Here is a 19903-nt window from a genome sequence, read left to right on the forward strand (position 1 = left end):
GGACACCTGGTGCAGCATTCTTGGTGAAGTTAAGAAAGTGTGGTCCACTCAGAATCTTACTGGGAGACCAAGGAAGATACTCTGAATTTTGCAAATCGTAAACTGGATAGCAATAAATACAAAATAATGTCATGTCTTTCATTTCTTTCATTTCTGTGACAGCAATTTTTTTAACACACACTATACTGAATGTATATAGCAAAAGAAAGTGTTCCGCATATGCTAACCACAAGTGATGATTATGGGAAGGAGTATGGTTATCTTAATGACTTGCAAAAAGAAAATGGCTGAGAGAAGACAAACTTTGAATCTTCTGATGTTTTTGCGGATCTTGCTGAGCCACTGGCAGGGGGTGTGGGGAACCACTTCTCACTGGCCTCTAACCAATACCAATGCAAGAGTCAAAGCATGTGAGGAACTACACAGAGGAAGCCAAAACATCAGCGGTGCATTGCATGGAAGAGATAAGTACAGCCAGAGCTGCAGAGAGAAAGATGGAGAATCCACTGCTTTTATCCCCCCAGCCCAATGCTTCTTCACGAATGAAATTGTTATATAAGAGCATGAAACCTTTCCATAAAGATGGGCCAAAGACTGAAGCAAAAAATGGGTAAGTATTGCTGAACATAATGGAGCTAAGGGACAGAACAGAGAGCACAGTGAAGCTGAGAAGCTTGCTTGTGCAAGTTTATTAGATCTAAAAACCCACTTGTTTCTTAAAGAAGATCCTCCCTCCCCAATATCTGAGTCCTGATTCATTTCTTTGTGCTCACCTTTTAACTTGCTTTGTGGCTGGATGCATCATTATCACCATCATAACTGTTGCTATTATTATTATTCTGACTTTCCTCTAAAATGCTTAGGATACATGGTTTTTCCACCACCATTTTATTCTCACAGTAATCCTGGGAAGTAGGTTAGGAGGCATGTTGCAAGTTATGGCTGGGGCCAGGTGAGTAAGGAGGGTCAAGCATTCCATTGACCCTCATATCTATGCAACCCCTTCTGTGGTCCCTGCAGCTGCATCTGTTGGGGAAGGATGATCTTGGTGATGTGGCTATTTTATATAACCCAGGGGTAGGGAACCTGAGGCTCTCCAGATGTTCAGGAACTACAATTCCCATCAGCCTCTGTCAGCATTGCCAATTGGCCATGCTGGTAGGGGCTGATGGGAATTGTAGTTCCTGAACATCTGGAGAGCCGCAGGTTCCCTACCCCTGATATAACCTTTATACAAGCAACCAGAACATTCCCAAAATTGTTTCTTTGCTAGTTTGTAGTTAGAAAAACAATTTAAAAACCCTACAGTGCCTGGATACATTTTGTCAAATGTATCCAGCAGTTTGGAGACCTGTGTGCATATAAGTACAAACACATATGGATCCAGGATTTTTTTAAAGAGTCTGCAGTAATGCACATTTCAGTCTCGCTGAAATCAATTCACCAAACTGTGCCAAACAATGTGCTAGCTCTAAAAAGAAAGTGTTCATTCTGCATGGCTACAGATTATTTATTGTTATTCATGTGAAAGATATAAATGCTATTTTAGACAGAATGTGCTTCCAAAGAGGTTTACAAGGAAAACTATCAAAAGGAAACAAACAACTTCAAACAAGGATAACAGTGGTTTTTTTAAAAAAAAACACTTTGCAACATTACAAAAAACACCCACATGAGATTTCAAACAAGTTTAGCTGCATAAGCAACACTCTAAAACATATAAAGAATAAAAGTGTCTTTATCTGCTCCCAGAAAGGAAAGAGTGGAGGAGACATGATGAAGGGGAACTAGTTCTGCAAGATCAGCATAATATTTTGGAAATGTCTACCCACCACTTAAGATCCATTTCCCACGTCTTGCCTTCCAAGCCAATGTCAACATACATGATGTAGATGGCAACAAGAAGCAGGGCTTTTTGAATGGTGGCACCTCAGCTCTGGACAGTCCTACTACTTGAATCTCATCTGCACCACCCTTACTGTCCTTTAGACACCAAGCCAAACTATTTATTTTTAGTAAAGCTTTTAACTGAAAGGTTCCATCTTCTCTTAGCTAGATTTATGGACTGCTACTCGCCAGAGGGACATGTTATCATTTTAGACTGCTGACATTTGAAAAAGATGCAGAGGAACAGGTGCAGAAAACATTGATGAGGGTGACCAGGGGCCAAGCCCTCAGGGAAAGGCTGAGGGACTTGGGGATGTTCTGTCTGTAGAAGGAAAGGTTATGCGGGGGACATGAGTGGTCTCTTTAAGTATTTGAAAGGCTGTCACTTAGAGGAGGGCAGGGAGTTGTTTTTTTGGCAACAAAGGATGTTTGCAATAATTGGTTTAAATTACAGACAGAAAAGTACCATCTGGATATCAGGGATTTTTTTAAAAAAGTGAGAGTAGATCAACAGTGGAATCAGCTACATAGGAAGGTGATGGGTTCCATGTCACTGGCAGTTTTTAAGCAGCAGCTGGACAAGGACTTATCAGGGATGCTAAGCTGATCATGCATTCAGCAGGGGGCTGGACTATATGGCATGTAAGGCCCCTTCCAACTCTATGATTCTATGTTGTTTTAAGCCTTGTTCTAATAAACGTGAGTCTTATATTGTGATTTTTATTATGCTATTCAATTAATTTGTGCATAGCCACCATGAATAGGTTTCCAGAAAAGTGGCATAGATAGATAGGCAGGCAGGCAGGCAGGCAGGCAGGTACATTTTATCCCACTTTTCCTTCAAAGAGCACGAGTTGTACATTTTTTGTCTCCTGGTTTTGTCCTCACAACTTGGAGGTATGTTAAGCTGTGAGATGACAATTGGCCCAAGGTCAGCCAAGGAGTTTTATGGCCAAGACTGTCTTTAAAACAGGGATTTCCCAGTCCTGGTAGCACACTCTAATTCACTGTCCATCAAAAGTTCGCTGTCCATCAAAAAGGTTGCAAGTCTTCCAGTGGGGCATGGAGACATCCAAGAATTATTCCAGACTACATAGATTAGTTCCTCTGGAGAAAATTACTGTTTTGACTGGTGGACTTCATGGCATTATACCCCACTGAGGTCACCTAGCTCCCCCAATTTCTGCCCTCCACAGGCTCCCCCTGCTAATATCTTCAGGAATTTTTCAACCTGTAGTTGACAGTCCTGTGACATGTAAGTCTTACGTCCAAGTATGATGACATTTGGAACAGGACCTACAAGAGGCTCTCTCTGAGTCAAATTCCAGGGGCATCTTCATGAAATTATTTTCAGGTCAAACCAGCACCACGAACTGCACAGAAACCTGCAGACAGCTAACACACTAATAAGCGTACTTTCGTCAACAGATGAGTGTTCAGCACCAAAAGTACTGCTCTGATGTCCTCAGCATCTTTAGAAAACTCCAGCTATTCCTGGGAATCCTATCTTATCAGAACCCTCCTATACTTACCAGGAACATGGGAATGAACAAATTTAGCAGTCCCAAGCTGTGTCACTGTAGAGCTACACTGCCATATTCCTTGATTAGGGATGGTTGCTACTTATACTGTTGAACGCAAAGCCTTCAGATTGGAAAGAAACAAGCACAAATGGAATTTCCATGCACATTATCTTCCCCGTATCTTTACGGTGCATTGGTTACTGATGCATAACAAACAGGAATAATATTGTACATACATTTTCCCTCAAGCGGCTAATTAGGGCATTTAGACATTATCCTGTATACCTGTCTGCTCAATTACACATCATATCCTGATTTCAAATTGGCTGATAAAAAATTCCAAAAATCAATATAATTTCCACATAAAATCTGGTGTCAGTTCCTGAAGGAAGGAAGCATGCTATAATCTGATCTTGTAAGATCTCAGAAGCTAAATGGGATCAGTACTTGGAAGAGAGACCACTAAAAAGATTCTGCAGAGGAAGGCAATGGCAAACCACCTCTGATCTCACTTGCTTGATGTCACTAAAAGTCAGCTGTGACTTGATGGCAATTTATAAACGCGTATATAATGCAGGACCAAGTCTCAAAGAATCCACCATGTTAACTCACATCAACTTATATGAACAAAAGTTACATTCTTATGGTGTGGTATTCAGAGTGTCAGACTAGAATCTGGAAGACTCAGGTTTGAATCTCCACTCTATCATAGAAGCTTGCTTAGTGACTTGGGTCAATCAACCTAACCTACCTCACAAGGTTATTGTCAGGGTAAAATGGGGGAGAGAATAATGTGAGACACTTTGCATCCCCAACCCCTGCAGAGAAAAGTAAATAAACAAATATGAAATTTGCCAAAAGGTATTGATAACTGCCAGAAGAAAATGGCAATTACTAATTTCAAATATATGTGAATATCAATTATGGGTATCGATTAGCCTTTCCATTTCAACAGAATACTCCTTCAGACATTTGTTGTGTATCCACTACATTTAAAAATACACCAGCTATCCAGATACCAATCCACCAAAAACCTTTAATCAATGAAGACCAACTTGCTCAGCTAGAAATTAAAACAAAAGGAATTCAAGTCTCAGTGTTATAAACTCAAACTCATATGAATTTCTTTGATGGCTCTGATGTTTTCTTCAAACTTTGTGCCAGTCTGTCATTATATCTAGACTTACCCTAATTCAGAGTCAAGAAAGTTTCCTAATAGCATTTCAAGAGCTGAGAATCATAGCACACTTTATTTTATTTTATAATCACCAAAAGACCTTGACCCTCTCTCTGGGCTCACAGAAATTAACTTTTTTCCTCTTGCCTTTAAACTAAATGCAAAAGAGTGTAGAAATGAGAAGACTTTCATTTACCCTTTGCAGATGATTCAGTATGTAAATGTATGCAAAGGAATAAGTGAGAAATTCATTATTCTCTACTGCAAACGTGGGAAAAATAACATCAACATCAGCACGACAGCATGTAAAAGGAAACGATCAACTTTTCAGAACCATTCTGGATTTGCAATAGGGAAAACTTTTAAAAATATATTGTGTTGGTGACTTGAAGTGCCGTAAACTCTCTTACAGGGCACAGGAAAAGAAGAACCGCTTGAGTCTCCTGCTGAAGAAGTCTGAATTGCACCAAAATCCCACCCATCTTGACACTTTTGAGAAACTGACAAATCCTTCAAGGTGAGAACAATTTTAAAAGAAATTTGAGTTGCTCCTAGGTATTGGTGATGGTGTTAGAAAGTGCCATCAAGTTGTTGCCAACTTATGACAACCCTACTAGGATTTTCAAGGCAAGAGAAATTCAGAGGTTGTTTGAAACCTCCTGCCTCTGCATATTGATCCAGGATTTCTCTGGTGACCTCCTATCCAAATATTATCCAAGGCCAACCCCACAGCTTCTGAGATAATGACTGTTCATATTTGGAAATATCTGTTAATTTAAAAATGCATAGTTTCAACAGTTGGAGAGCTAGCAGATGTATCAATAACCTAATCCTAAAAATTAATCATCCCTTCTCCACCTGCAAAACAGTACCCACTGCAGCTAGTTCATCTGAAAGATACTTCCTGCCAGGGATCTTTCAAGCTCTTCCTCCATTTTCTGCCCCTCTTTTAAAACCATAATGTTATTCCCCTTTGATTAGTTCCCCCAGCCACTTAACCAGATGGGCATGCTATCTCTGTGTGTGCGTGTGTTAAGTGCGGTCAAGTAGTTTCTGATCCATGTCAACCCTATGAATCAATGTCTTCCAAAACATCCTATCATTAACAGCCTTGCTTGGGTCTTGTCATCTGCAGCTGGTATTATCTGATCCTGACAGAGAAGGCTAGATCCATGATAACATGGAGGGAGGGTGTCTTTGTTTGAATACGTTTCCCCTTGTGAAATGCTCTCTGTATCTGCAGTTTGGAGGGAGCATGTAAAAAGTGCGTGAAAGTATTGACATATTCAGAGTGAAAGTCATATAATACAGGAAGTACTGACTTGCCCTGAATTTACTTTTTTGCTGTCAGCTATATTATCACATAGCCAAATCTGACTGGCTGCATAAGTCTACAGCATCATCATGCTCATGCCATAACCTTTGACTAACTCAAAGAAGAAACATAACCTTCCCTCTGAATTGGCTTTGCCTGTCCTTAGTGATAACTTTATTCAGTCAAATCTGGTTGGCTATATCATAATGTAAGTGGTCTCAGGATGAAGAAGACACACACTGAAAATACAGTAAAGAAAGGAACATTCAGGAAGTAGCCAGTCAGGATATAGGCTGTGAACCAGGAAAGAAAGTGGGGTTTTCCAGGGCACAAGACTCCCAAATGTTTAGTCTTCACCCTGAAAATGTTTATAGACAAACATTCAGTGCAACTTCAGTAAGATAACACTATTGTACTAATTTCTGCTTAGTTATGTCCGGTTCTTAAATTTTTGCCTCCACATGGGATGCTTCTTAACTTAGAAACGTAGGCCCCTTCCGCACATGCAAAATAATGTGTTTTCAAACCACTTTCACAACTATTTGCAAGTGGATTTTGCTATTCCGCACAGCTTTAAAGAGCACTGAAAGCAGTTTGAAAGTGCATTATTCTGCATGTGAGGAATGAGCCTAATATACAAGCTTTAAAATACATAACAGCCATAAATGAATTATAACATGAGGGGAAAGGGAGATGTAGGGAGATGGCAGACTGTCACTCTGAGATTTTCACCTCCCCCTGATCACTTACAAGTCTGCCAATCAGAACACCAATTCTCCTTACACCAACTGCCAGGGAAACAATCTGCAAGGTGTTATGTTCTTAAAAGGCTAGTCTGCAGGTATCACCCAAGGTAATTATTTTCTGTTCTGTTTTAATAAAATATTCCTTTCAAATTGAAAAAGATTTTTACTCTAGCATTGCAATTCCACATTGCACTTACTGCTAAGTCTACTGAAGTCGATGGGTTGTTGCTCTGCCTCAGATTACACAGCCAGTCCACAGCTAATGAAAGAATTTATTTCCAAGTAGATGTTCACAGGATCACAAATCAAATATGCACACGTGTATAATTGTATAGCATCATGAAAACCTAATAGATATATGTAAGGGCTACCTGTCTCTTATTCTGCCACACATCCCAGTATGCAAGCTAACATGAGGATTCAGAAGGGGATGCTGAGCACCAACAAAGTTCCCAAAGAGTTGCTGATCTGTCTTGTTGCCAGTGACTTGGCTTGCTTTCCTAAATTCTCTGCATTTTTTGTGCTATCTGTCCAAAATTGTGTCCCCTTCCCAAGTTTTCTTCCATAAATTCATCAATGATCCTCGGAATTCATATAAATCTCATATGTAAAATGGCTATTTTCTAGAATGCCTTCTAAATGCTTAATTTTTTATATGCACATATGAGTCATGTATGTGGTTAGGTATATAGTCTGTGGTTGAGCTCATCTACTCTGTATACAGTTTTGATTCTCATTTTTGTGCTTTTGATTCTGCTGTTGTATATGTTTTGTTTGCATGGCCCAATATCATTTATCAGCAGTATTAATCAGTGGCAGAGGTCTTGAAACTCTACACTTTAGACAATCACATTATTTTCTAGTCTTCATCCCCCCACTGCCTGACCCTGCATGGCCATACCTGTACCCCATGGCATGTACTATTTCTCCACTCTGTCCATTGCTTTGTTATATATTATATAACATCAACATTTAACATTATAAGTTCCCAGGTACAGTGAAATGACATGTAATAATGCTACTACTACTAATTTATCTTAACTTTAATTCTACTAAATCCTGAACAGCAATCCAGCAAATATACTAAAAAGTTATTTGGCAAACTTTTGAGCCCAAAGTGTGATTTAGATTTCTACTGCTTTTCTGTGAAATACAGAGCAAGAGATCAATATACAGTATTCACAGTTTGACAGATTTGATAAAAAGGTACCATTCTTTTTTATATAGAAAAGAAAATCCAGTTCTTCAAAAATAGCATGACATTTAAAAATGTTCCTTTTTTGCAGTAAACAAAACAACAGGCTACATGTGTTAATGCTGTTACGGGGCCACTGCTTTTGCGTCTTCGTTTCCATATACCATAGAGCTTCCTGCACACGGTTAAAAATAGCCTGTGGTTACAGAGTCATCAACAGACTACATTTGAAACTAGATCTCTGCATAAGCATTTCACTGGAGCTCCCAAGCCCTCCTGTCTCTGCTGTTTCAAAAAGACAGCTGACCCATTGTCTTATGATCTTTACCATTCAGAAAGGTTTAATTTTTTTTAGGAAGAGGGACACAGCAAAACACCCAAGGGACAAAAGTGCCTTTCAGTCCTTTGAAGTTAGTACTGTACGTGTGTTTTTGTGTGTATGCACATTTGAGGTGGTAGGGGTAGGAAAGTTCTATAATTCAATAGGAAAAATGTCAGCAAAATTAAGCCAGCTGTTTTTGAAGGCTCAAGGGAAAGAGTGTTCTTTTGTCATGCAATCTAATCCAAGACCCTGTGAAATATGACAAACTGGAAGCAATATGAGGGAACATATGTTAGGAAAGGCTTCAAAATACACACCACACATGACTCCTTCTTTTTTGTCTTGTACAGTGAGTCCCCTGAAGAAATAAAGAAATGGGGTGAATCTTTTGATAAACTTATTTCACAGAAAGGTTAGTACTGCCAGTGTTTTCATCCAGAATTATCCTCCATAAAAGCCTGATATTGTTTCTTTCCTTTCGCAAGTCGCCTCAGATCTATTTTTTCATGCCAAAATGTCTCATTTTGATTATCCTTCTACAGTGGAGAACTAACTGTGTGGAAAGTGTGGAAGTCTATTAAGTTTAACTTCCAACGACAAATGGATTGCCATGGGAAATGGTCTTGAATTTTGATAGGAAAGCAGACCTGACAAAACTCGGAATGGCTGAGCTTCTCCAGAGGAGGCTTTCTTTCAAGATGTATTGCTCTAAAGCTCCACTCAGTAAAAGTGGAGATCTTATGAACAATTTAGGATTTAAAAAACGATACTTGTATACGTTAGATTTGAGTCAGGAGCATCATACGGACCAACAGGATTTTGGGGACATACATGTTGCATGTGGTATCATTGCAAGAAATGATAAAGCAGTGAAGCTCTAATAGGACCACCAAAGCAGCAGCAACAGGTCACCTACACACAAAGCAAAGGTTTTTATAAATTCAAGAGACTCTTTAGGTACGCACTTTGGTGATGTTCCATTGGTATACAGATTAATGAACATCATCTTCAAAAACTTTTGGGTTTGTCTTGTGACCATATTGGAAGCATCATCATAAAACCTGATTAATTTAGTTTAATTGATAGCTTCGTCAACAAATGATTTTTACTGCAGATCAATCAGCTAGTATCTTCTGCTGTACATGCATACAATAGGACTGGAGTCATTTCAATATTATCCTGCAGAAACAGAACAAACACATGAGTCTAAGAACAAATGAGAAACTATCATTGCTATAATGCAATCTGCAGTTTCTTTGATCATTATGAAAGAGGGAAACAAATTGGAAGGATTTTTTTAAAAAATGAATTGTTCCTTCTCCATCATTTTCCCTTTTCTTCATATTTGGCCCCAGTTAAAATGAAGGGGGGAGGGTGAACCCTTTCCCTTTCCAGATGTTTTCCCCATGCCCAGACTATTATATATAATCATTGGCCAAGTTCTCACAGAAGTGGTAAAACTGTTGTCTAATCTGAGCTTCCAGCAGTATGCGAGGATAATGGGGTGAAGGTCCTGAGGTGGTCACATGCATACTACATTAGACTTAGGTTTGCCAGTATTGGCTCAGGAGCTTCTTGGAGATTTGTGGGTATTGCCTGGACATGGTGAAGTTTGAGGAGAAGTGGGGATGTGATGCTATGGATTCTGCCCTCCAAAGCTGATATTTTCTTCAGGGGAACTGGAAATCAGTTATAATTCTGGCAGAACTCCAGGCCCTATATAACAGAAGGCGCTTATATATTCTGCTTTTCGCTGCCACCAAAGATATATTTTTCTCTGTAGCCCACTCAATACTGATTTTAAATGGACACCACCCTGACTGGGGAACACAGACACACAGACAGGACAATAAATGAAGTCTGGAACGGTTTAAAGATGAACAAAACTTAAAACTTTTATTGCTGGCTTTAACAGAGGCTTCTCAGGTGATTTGAGAGGAAATAAGCGTATTGGTTGGAGAGAGTTCGCTTAAGCTTAACGGTTATTGAATAAAGACTGTTTCTTAAAGCTTAGCGGTTACAGATAAAGTTTGTTTGTACGCTTCACGGTTGCTGAGTAAGTTTGGTTTTAAGTGTAACGGTTTCAGGCACTTTACTTCATTCAAAGATGTTTCTTTAAAAAGATGTTACTATGGAGGTTTCACACTCCCTCTTAAAAATAAAAACTCAGTCCGCTGTTCCTCCTCACAAAAATAAAACACCCAGTCTATGCCCTGTGGGATTCAGGCATACAGCCTCCCTCCCCCACACTCCCAAAAACTTGGCTTCTCTGCCACAGGAGCTGGGCCTCCCAAGACTGATGTTCACTTTGAGGACAGACTCACAGACTGTTAAGAGGTTTCCCTCAAAACACAAAACAAAACACCTGAGGGTGGACACACTCCTCCAAATCTCAGGGTTTTAAATCACTGAATAGCCTCCTCAGCTATTCCTAACACAGCAGTGAGAGAGCTGGTCGGATTCTCCTCACTCTGTCACCAAAAAAGTACCCGAGGACACACAAGCTCAGTCAGAGCCAAAAAGTCCGAGGACTAAAAAGCAAGAACCCCTCAGCTCTAGCGCTGACAGAATTTATAGTCTCTGCTTGTTTTTCTCTGGCCAATCAGGGCTGGCCAGGGCTTAACTCTTTAAGGGGCGGGTCCACCCTGTAACCTGAATGCATTCGTCACATGTGTCCCACCCTAAAAGGACGTTGCGTAAGCGAGGTTTTACCGAACCTCGGTGAAGTAACGGTAAGGTTCACTTCAAACTGCTTACAGCAGATACATATGCATAAAATTAGCTTATACTTTAAATACTTACTCAATTCTATTAAATTGGTACAGAAAAGAAAATGCAGGTTAATATAAACCTTACATTACTACTAAATATTTATACTTTAAGTTAGCCATTTCAGCTAAACATCCAACATTAATAACATACCTGAAAAAGAAGGCAATTTCATATATTTACATTCAAAGCTTCAGTTTGTTTGTTTAACAGTTCTTACCAAGATGCTCACTTTTTGTTTCAGATGCTCCTAGATAGAGCATCGGCTAACACATTTTCGGTTCCTTTTACATGGACTATGTCAAAGTTGTAGTCCTGTAACTGCAAACTCCACCTTTCAGGTGCGGGTCCACCCTGTAACCTGAATGCAGGCTAAATGCATTCGTCACACCCTACCTGGAAGCTAGTAACACTAATCAGACAGGGGGCAAAGAATTACATTTTTCCAAGTAAATAAATCTCTGTGAGTGGAAAACGAACACAACATGCAAATAACTAGATTGGGGTATTTCACTCTGATCTGTGTTTTTTTTTCGGGGGTTATTTATGTTTCCGCCACCAATCTGAACTGGTGCAGTCTGTTCTAACACTTTAAGTTTCTACCAACTAATTCTGCTGCATGTGAAGACTAGGCCTGTGCCTTGGCTACACCACTTCAGACTATACCACATGATATATTTTTTCTCCATATCTCCTCCTCCATACCCCACACATACCTTGGAATACACAAAAAAACCTTTTGAAGGATTCCACTTTAACTGTATGAATATTTTTGTTTCTCTTGGGATAGCATTCCCTAATATGACATCCCATCTGCAATCTGAGATAGTAGAGTCCAGACTTTGACTTTACTGCCTCGCGAACTAGGCTACATTTCAAATGATGCCAAGCAGTGACTTCTCAAAGTGGTATATGAATTAGATAAAGAGTGAAAAAATTAAAAGTTATGACCTAGATTGCTTTTTCAGTTCAAACAAATGAATCCATCAATATATTTATTGTTTCAGTAACCCTTTTGTTACTTAATGCTGCTAAAGAGAAACTCCAAAGTAGCTGTTCCATTACAATTGTAATTAAAAAAAAATGGGTTTCATCAGCTACCAACCTTTGTTTGGAATGTATATGACAACCAAACTTTCTTTCTTGCAGCTGGGATAGATGCATTCATAAGGTTCCTCAAATCTGAGTTTAGTGAAGAGAACATTGAGTTCTGGCTGGCGTGTGAGGATTACAAGAAGATCAAAGACCCTGGTCAACTTTCACTCAAAGCAAAGGAAGTATACAAGACATTTATTGAAAAAGATGCTCTAAAAGAGGTACAGTGACAATGGCCTTGATGAGGTTCAGTGCATTGTTGCTGGCACCCTATTGATATAACTGGGGTTCTTTCTTAGGAATTTCTGCACATAAACATCACTTGACTGATCTCAGTGGTGTACTGGTTGAGAGTAGCAGACTCTAATCTGGAGAACCGGTTTTGATTCCCCACTCCTCCACATGAGCAGTAGACACTTACCTGGTGAACTTGATTTATTTCTCTGCTCCTACTCATGAATTCTCTCAATGCCATTTACCTCCAAAGATGTCCTGTTGTGGGAAAAGGAAAGGAAAGCAGTTTATAAGCTACTCTAGCCCTTTCCGCACGGGCCTGGGGAAGTGTCTCTGGGGAAGCGTTCGCACATCCTGGCCACCCCGGAGTGGCGTGAAAAGCGCCGTCTTCCCACCAGTGCAGTGCGAACTGCACCGGTAGGACGCCACTGCTTTTCCTGTCGCCTCCACTGACTTGCCTGTCCAGCACCACTCTGGATGGCTGAAGAGACCTGCCCACGCTGCCCTCTTACCCCTGGAGGTCGGAGGGCAGCGTGGTGGATCCCTGCAGCCCTCCAAAGCAACACTGGACAGGCAGGGCAGTGGAGGCAATGGACGGGAGGCGGCTCCGTGCAGAGCCACCACTCCGGTGTGGCAGATCTGTGGGGCTACTTGCACGCTGCCATGCAAGCAGTCCCCGTGTCTCCACAGGCATAATTTATGCCAGTAGAGCTGCGTTTCCGCCACCGTGAAGAAAGGGCCTAGGATTCCTTAAAGGAGAGAAAGGTGAGGTATAAATCCAGACTCTTCTTCTTCTACAAGGATGGGCTAAGGGACTTGGAAATACTCCCACCCACTGAGCTCAGGTAAGGAGAGCCGAGCACAGCAATGTGCGGATTAACCAACTTTTCGTGGCAGCCTGAGCTCGGTCACTGTGAGGACAGACAGCGAGTTGAATTCATGAAATAAAATCAGGCGGACGCAAGTGGAGCTCAACAGAATGTGCTGTGCGGAATCACCCTATGATTTTGTGATTCTAGGTCTTGGTGTGATGCAGTAGCAGAATCATCAGCCACATCGTCTTTTTCTCTTACAAGAGTCAAAGGCTGAAAATAACAGGCACAGTCCTGTTAGCACAAGACCATATGGTGAAACTTGTTCCACTGAAACCCATGGGACTTGTTTTTTCCACCTTCCTTCTTTTTAAACATTAGTCTAATTATGCCTAATCTCTAAAGTTCCTTACTGGTAGAGCAGTCATAGAGGATAAGACAGCCAAATTAAGGTCCTTTATGTCCCATTAGCCTGTATGGGGCATTAAGCACATTGTGAATTCTCATATAAGCCAATGAGAATATAAAGCTCTTATCTTTGTCTGGATCATACTCACATTCTGAAAACATGTCAGAGAAATTATAGTACATACCATAACAATATCATTATGAAGTACAAACATGTATCTGTCCAAGAATTCTATCTGCTTAGATAAGATGTGAGGATATAAGAATTAGTCTTCATCAGTCTGCTAATCAGCAATTAAAGTTTCAATTATTATTACAAACTATAACTATTACATTGCCAAGATTTTAGATAATAAGCCAAGTGAATAAAACAAATCACCAACTTAAACACAGCTTTCAGGCTAATAATCATACTCCACCAAGCATTAAAAAAAAAAGATGGATTGCAGATTCATTCCAGAAAGCACTATTAACACATGACATATCATAGGTAAACAAATATATATACAGTTGATATATCAGTCGATGACTGGTTATACATTGATGCTCTGCCACACAGCAAGGGTATGTTTCCTACATGGCAGAGTTTTCACTCCTTCTGGTCTCTCCCCTGCCCTACTCCACGCAGGTGTTTCTTGGGAATCTACAGCCAGCTTTTCCCAAAAAAAAGCACAATATTAGTGATAACAAGCCTGCGCAATAGTGATTTGAGGAATATTGGTATGAAATTTAAAGGGCACAAAAGGGGGGGGGAAGGCAGTTTTGTGAGCTTGTGAAGAATATCAATATAGGCCTGATATAGGTCCCATTTCTTTTTCTTTTCTCCTTTTCCCACTCTCCACGGTCCTGTTTCTTCCTTGGTGGTGGGCGAGAAGCAGGGGTTTGCCCAGCCATGACATTCTCCTGCACAACCAATGATTGATTATGTCTGTCCACCTTCCTCACAGGGTGTTTGTTGTGAGGGGGGAAGGGCAAGGAGTTTGTAAGCCCCTTTGAGTCTCCTACAGGAGAGAAAGGGGGGATATAAATCCAAACTCTTCTTCTTCCTCCTGCTCTTCCTCTTCTTCCTCCTCCTCTTGAGCTTTCCAGCACTGCAGCAAAGGGAAGGAGTGAGGCCATACTATGGAAAAATATTGATACAGAAATTAAAGACCTTTTTTTTAAAAAGCCATCAATCTTGCGATCGATGCGAGGCAACCCATAAGTTAGGGCAGGCAAGTCATGTAGCAGGCAGCGGGGCCCCTCCTTGTGTATAAACAAGGAGACGCAAGGAGACCCCACTGCAACCCAACTGAGGAGCAAAGAGTGTCACGGAAAGTGCTCCATGTATAATGTAGTTGATGGGCACCATGTACATATGAATGAGTGAGGAAGGTGGGTCTCTAAATTAAAATATTTTAGCATGTTTAAGAGATTACAACTATCTCTATATTCCACGACAACAATTGACTAGGGGTGTTTCCCCACTCACCCCGATCCCCCCTATGCCGCGCGCTGCTCTCAGCATGCGGCATCCCTGGCGTGCACCCAGGCATCCCCACGACCCCGCGCAGAGCGCAGGGTCATCAAAAGGCGCCCTTTACAAGAGCACCAGGGATGCCGCACGCTGAGGGGGCGCGACAGCAACAGCGTTGGGGCGGCTGCACTGTCACCGCCCCTGCCGTGGGGAGTGCCCCGGGACCCTGCGCTACTTGAGGAGAGTAGCACAGGGCTTAAGGTAAGTGGGGAAAGGCCCTCGGTTTGCTCAGTGTACCATCTATGCATCAGTCTGGTCCAGGAGTGTACACATTCATTGATATTCTCCCTCCTGTGAACTAACCAAGACTATAAGTCTTCTCAACACAGGATCAGATTTCTTTGTTTAAGGTGGCTTTGGAAAGTTAGGGTTAAGAGAGATAGAAAAGACTAATTAACATATTGGCACCTGCCCCAGTACTTCTGAATAGCCTGGCCTGGAAGCCCAATAAATAAACAAACAATGTAGACTCACATTGCAGTAGTAATAGCCCCCCACCCACCCAACCTTCCCATACAGTCCCTGTTGGTAGAGGGTGTGGCATCTTTTATCATTTTTACTCATGAGAAATATATCTCCAAGTGCAGCACTTTATTTTGGTTCATTTCTATAAGCTTCTCAGGTGCAGGCTAAATCTTGTGCAGGCTAAACCTTGTCCCCCCCTCCCCCTCAGCGATCCCACTGAAGAAGGTTTGCATCTTTTTAACTGCATCTCAAATTGTCTCATAATTCAGCTGAAGCCAGTGGGAAGTGTGCCAGCCTCTTCCATGAATAGTCCAACTTCCTTCAACTATATTTCTCCATCCAACATTCTTCCCTTTTGTCTCTTGGTGCATTGATAGAGAAAATGGAATCATGGGGCTTTTTCAGACATGACAAAGAAACAGAGTATTAGGAATTGGCTATTATCTTCAGATGTTACAAAGACTATCCAATATTCTGTGTTGCTATTATAAGAATGTTAACACTCCTAGATGATTTTTTTCAGTTAAAACAACCTGTCAAGCTTCCATTCTTCTATTGAAATAGTCAGCCAAAACAAGCAGGGGCAGCACATGAAAACTTTGCTTTGCTTTATACTTGCTGTTACAGGGCAATCTTAAACAGAATTACACCCCTCTAAGCTCACTGGCTTCTGTGAGGTTAGCAGAGCATAACATAGTTTAGGACTGCACTGTAAGACTTTTTCATCTATTGGTGGTCATTCTCCCTGGCACAGATGGCCAACATGCTGTCCTTGGAAAAATCTTCTGCAATCTGCTACTCCTTTGCAATCATCCCACAGCTAGGTTCTTGACCTGTACATGACTTCCTCAGCCAATGGTGGCCAATACAATGAACAGAATTCCAGTTTCATAAGTGCCTGTGGCTATTTCCAGCAATTCTCAGCTCAATGCTATTCTAATTGGATGTAATTAGGCTAAAAGACCATCCAGTCAGGGCTGTGACAGACACACACACAAAAACTCTTCAACACCCACTAGTGGACCTAGAACTATCTGCAGGCTGAAAATGTTCTACCAGCAACCATGCATATACCTTATTCCAAGGTCATATAGAGATACCACTTGATGTCTGCCTCTAATCCAGCACACGGGAGGACTGTAAACTACAAGGATGAAAGACCATTAAAAAGTTGCCTACATGAAATTTAGAAGTACCTCCTCAGTTTTAAATATAAAAATATTTTTGAACAATGATGTAAATTTGGTTAATCCTGCCACAGTACAGGACAAGGCAGTTAAATCCACCAATATTAATATTTTTTTCCTCACATCATTCTCAAGGTAGAAATAATATTCCAAAAACTCACAATGTGGCAAACTGCAGATAAACAGTGACTTTCAAAAGATCATCCAACATATTTCATAGTGGAATAGAGTTCTGAATTTTACTGTGTGTCATCCAGACATGTTTAGAAGCATAGCTGCAGCCCTCCATCAGTGGGTTCAAGTCTAGCTTTTTTTACACAGAACTAAATCCTGTGTAAGAAAAAATGCCTACAGTTATGTGGAAAAATGTTCAAGTGCCAATTTCTATATATCCACAGAATTTGATGAATGTGAAATAGCAGAATATGAAGTTTTTGAACCAAAGGCATTAATTTATATTATCATTAGGGTTCCCAGGCTCCCCTAGCAGGGAATTGGAGGAGGCTAGGTAGGGTTACCAGATCCATGTTGGGAAACTCCTGGGGATTTGGGGATGGAGTCAGGACAAGGACCTCAGTCAGGTCCATTGCCATAGACTCCACCCTCCGAAGCATGCTGTTTCTCCAGAGTAAATGGCCTCTGTGGTCTGGAGATTAGCTATAATTCTGGGGGAACCCAAAAATTATACCTCCAGAATCACACCTGGAGGCTAGTATCCCTCGTTACTATGCAGACTGATTTTCTTTCTTGCTGTCTAGGTCAATCTTGACTTTAACACCAAAGAGCGTGCCGGTCAGAACATCAGCCATCCCACAGTCAACAGCTTTGATGCCGCACAGACAAAAATCTACATGCTGATGGAGCAAGACAGTTACCCACGATTCCTGAAGTCCAATCTTTACTCAGATTTGCTCAACGGCAGGCCTCTGGGCTATTCTGCCCTCCGAAGAAGATCACGCTCATTTACCTTCAATGAATTCAAAGATGCTCAGCCAGATTTTGCCATCTGGCTGTAAGGGAAAATCCTTGTCAGAGTCTACCACTTTGAGAATATAGTGATTTTGGTTGAAGGTCATTGCCTCAAGAGACTTGTGGGAGTGTAGCTTCAGATTCCCATGGAATTGTGTCCACTTTCACCTGTTAATGATCTGGACTTTAAGTCTTTCCCCAATTAGTTTTACTTGACTGTGGTGGTTAATGGCTCCCCCCCCTTTTTTTTTTTATTCTCAGGGATCTCCAGACAGTGATCTCAGGCCAGCAGAGGCCAGCTGCATAATAATTCACAATAATAGCCTCCACAGCCCAAACTCTCTACATAGAAGGAACAACCAGGGCTCCACTGCATGCTGTTGGACATAACATAACACTTAAAATATAAGATACAAAATCCAAACTAGAGATTGAAGATTATATATAGACTGTCTACTTCTTGCAATTTGTAAATATTTTCAGTCAGGGGAATTTGTTGGGGGGAAGATAAAGATAGAGTTTCTGGGGCTTTATCTGTCCTGAGGGCTGACAATAGGCCAGTACCTTACTTATTGTAAAGTTATACATCTAAGATTTTAATGCTAAAATATTCATATTCAGTGTTGTTCTTTTTAGCACAAGAATAAAGCCAACACAAGCCTTTCTGATAGAATAAGAGAACAAACTTTGGTTTGCAAATGATGAGGAACAGAAAGTGGGCAGAAGCTGAGGGATGTTAATACTCAGGTGTATGTTTTCCTATCTCCTTTTACATTCCAGGAATATAAATGATCAGAACACAAAAGCCATCCCAATGCCAAAGTGCTCTTTTTAACAGTAGTGTGCTGAAATCTCCCATACATAAATACAATAAAAAAGTGAAATAATACACAATTTTTAAAAATGACACTCAGAAAAACATACACATTATCTGGGTGGTAGAAAATTGTCCAGAGGAGCTGTTTCTGACATGCTTTGTCTCAGAAAGCCACATCATGTAAAGTTTTCCCCAAATATAGTCCTTGACAGAAATGAATATTAGCTGCTATCTTGCAAGGAAGAATGTAAGCGGCGTGCATTTGGGTTTTTCTGTTGAACTGGGAATCACACCTTCCCCTTGTATTTGGTTGACAAGAAACAGTTCCATGTACCTCAGTATTCACAGTGGGAGCCCTTGAGACCTGAGCCAGTTTATTAGTCACACTACAGTGTGATAACAGCAAGAGTCACTAAAATATGGAAACTAGGATTTGCCTTTCTTATCTGTGAATGGAATACGAAGTGTTTGGGATGTAATTGTAGCCAGTTGGCTCAGTAGAAAGCCCCACTAAGTCCAGTGGGTATGAGATTTACACTCAAGCAAGTACGGCTAGAACTACAGCCAACTACATTGGTTTAAATTACATGTGCTCTGAATTCTGCAACTGAAATAGGCATGGACAGACAGAGCTTGAACATTTACCACAGAAGGTAAATAGTGAGTGGGGGGAATGGGGAATTGGGAATCAATGCTTTAAACTGAATACAGTTGTTATCTTATTTACCCAGAAGGCCAAACTAAATGTGACTGGGTCCAAACTATGGACCACGTTACCATTTTAAATGAATTTAAAAATGCTGTGATGGCTGAGGCACTCTTGTCTCCTCCTCCCCCCATGTCCATGCCTGAATTTTCCAAAATTCAGATTGGGTCCTTGTGGCATTTTTAAATCCCTTTAAAATGGCAATAGTGTCTGGATCAGACTTGTGAATGCAGTTGTGTCTAGTTTAGCCTCTAGGGATGATTTTTGTAGGTGCTGGGAAATATCTGAAGGTACAATTAATATTTATTCTGACCTGACATGTGGAAGGTTGGCTAAAGTGGTCTAATCCATCTCACAGTGTTATGAGGATAAGATGGAAAAAGCTGAAATGAACTAAAATAAATAAATGAGAAACGGAGATTGACAGCGCAAAGCTCGTACAGCATAAACAGAGAACAGAGGAAAGGATGAGGCATGGCACTGAATTGCACCCTTAATAAACAATCTGTGTTGCTTTAAGAACCGTGCAGTAGCCAAGACATATTTTTCTTACAGTATTGTTGAAAATCACTTTTCAGGTGAAACAAAGGGAAGTTCCATTTAGATTTACAGTGATATTATATTAGAAATATAGTACAAATGTGGAAACAAGAGCAAAGGAAAGAGAATTAATGAAACACGGAGACCGCAGGAAGTGTGCCATTCCAGCTTCCAAATTAAGCTCTTTGCTGAATACTCTATCTACGGATAATTGGCAGCA

At 40.8% G+C, this 19903-nt stretch overlaps 1 protein-coding gene across 1 annotated transcript; it reads left to right on the plus strand.

Moving 5' to 3' along the window:
- Positions 1 to 463: 463 nt before the first annotated feature.
- On the plus strand, positions 464 to 19628 carry RGS18 (regulator of G protein signaling 18). Its single transcript, XM_048497493.1, has 5 exons — positions 464 to 610; positions 5000 to 5104; positions 8516 to 8577; positions 12084 to 12250; positions 17410 to 19628. Exons 1-5 carry the CDS (start codon positions 495 to 497, stop codon positions 17665 to 17667), a joined length of 708 nt encoding a protein of 235 aa, XP_048353450.1. The 5' UTR covers positions 464 to 494; the 3' UTR covers positions 17668 to 19628.
- Positions 19629 to 19903: the final 275 nt, after the last annotated feature.

Source organism: Sphaerodactylus townsendi, linkage group LG05 (assembly GCF_021028975.2).
Source record: "Sphaerodactylus townsendi isolate TG3544 linkage group LG05, MPM_Stown_v2.3, whole genome shotgun sequence".
Classification (NCBI taxonomy): domain Eukaryota; kingdom Metazoa; phylum Chordata; class Lepidosauria; order Squamata; family Sphaerodactylidae; genus Sphaerodactylus; species Sphaerodactylus townsendi.

Bases quoted from the DNA above. Each gene is read 5' to 3' on its own strand.
- RGS18 (XM_048497493.1), top strand. From the start codon at position 495: ATGGAGAATCCACTGCTTTTATCCCCCCAGCCCAATGCTTCTTCACGA. The intron at 611-4,999 runs GTAAGTATTGCT...ACTCTCTTACAG, and splicing joins AAGACTGAAGCAAAAAATGG to GGCACAGGAAAAGAAGAACC. The intron at 12,251-17,409 runs GTACAGTGACAA...CTTGCTGTCTAG, and splicing joins AAAAAGATGCTCTAAAAGAG to GTCAATCTTGACTTTAACAC.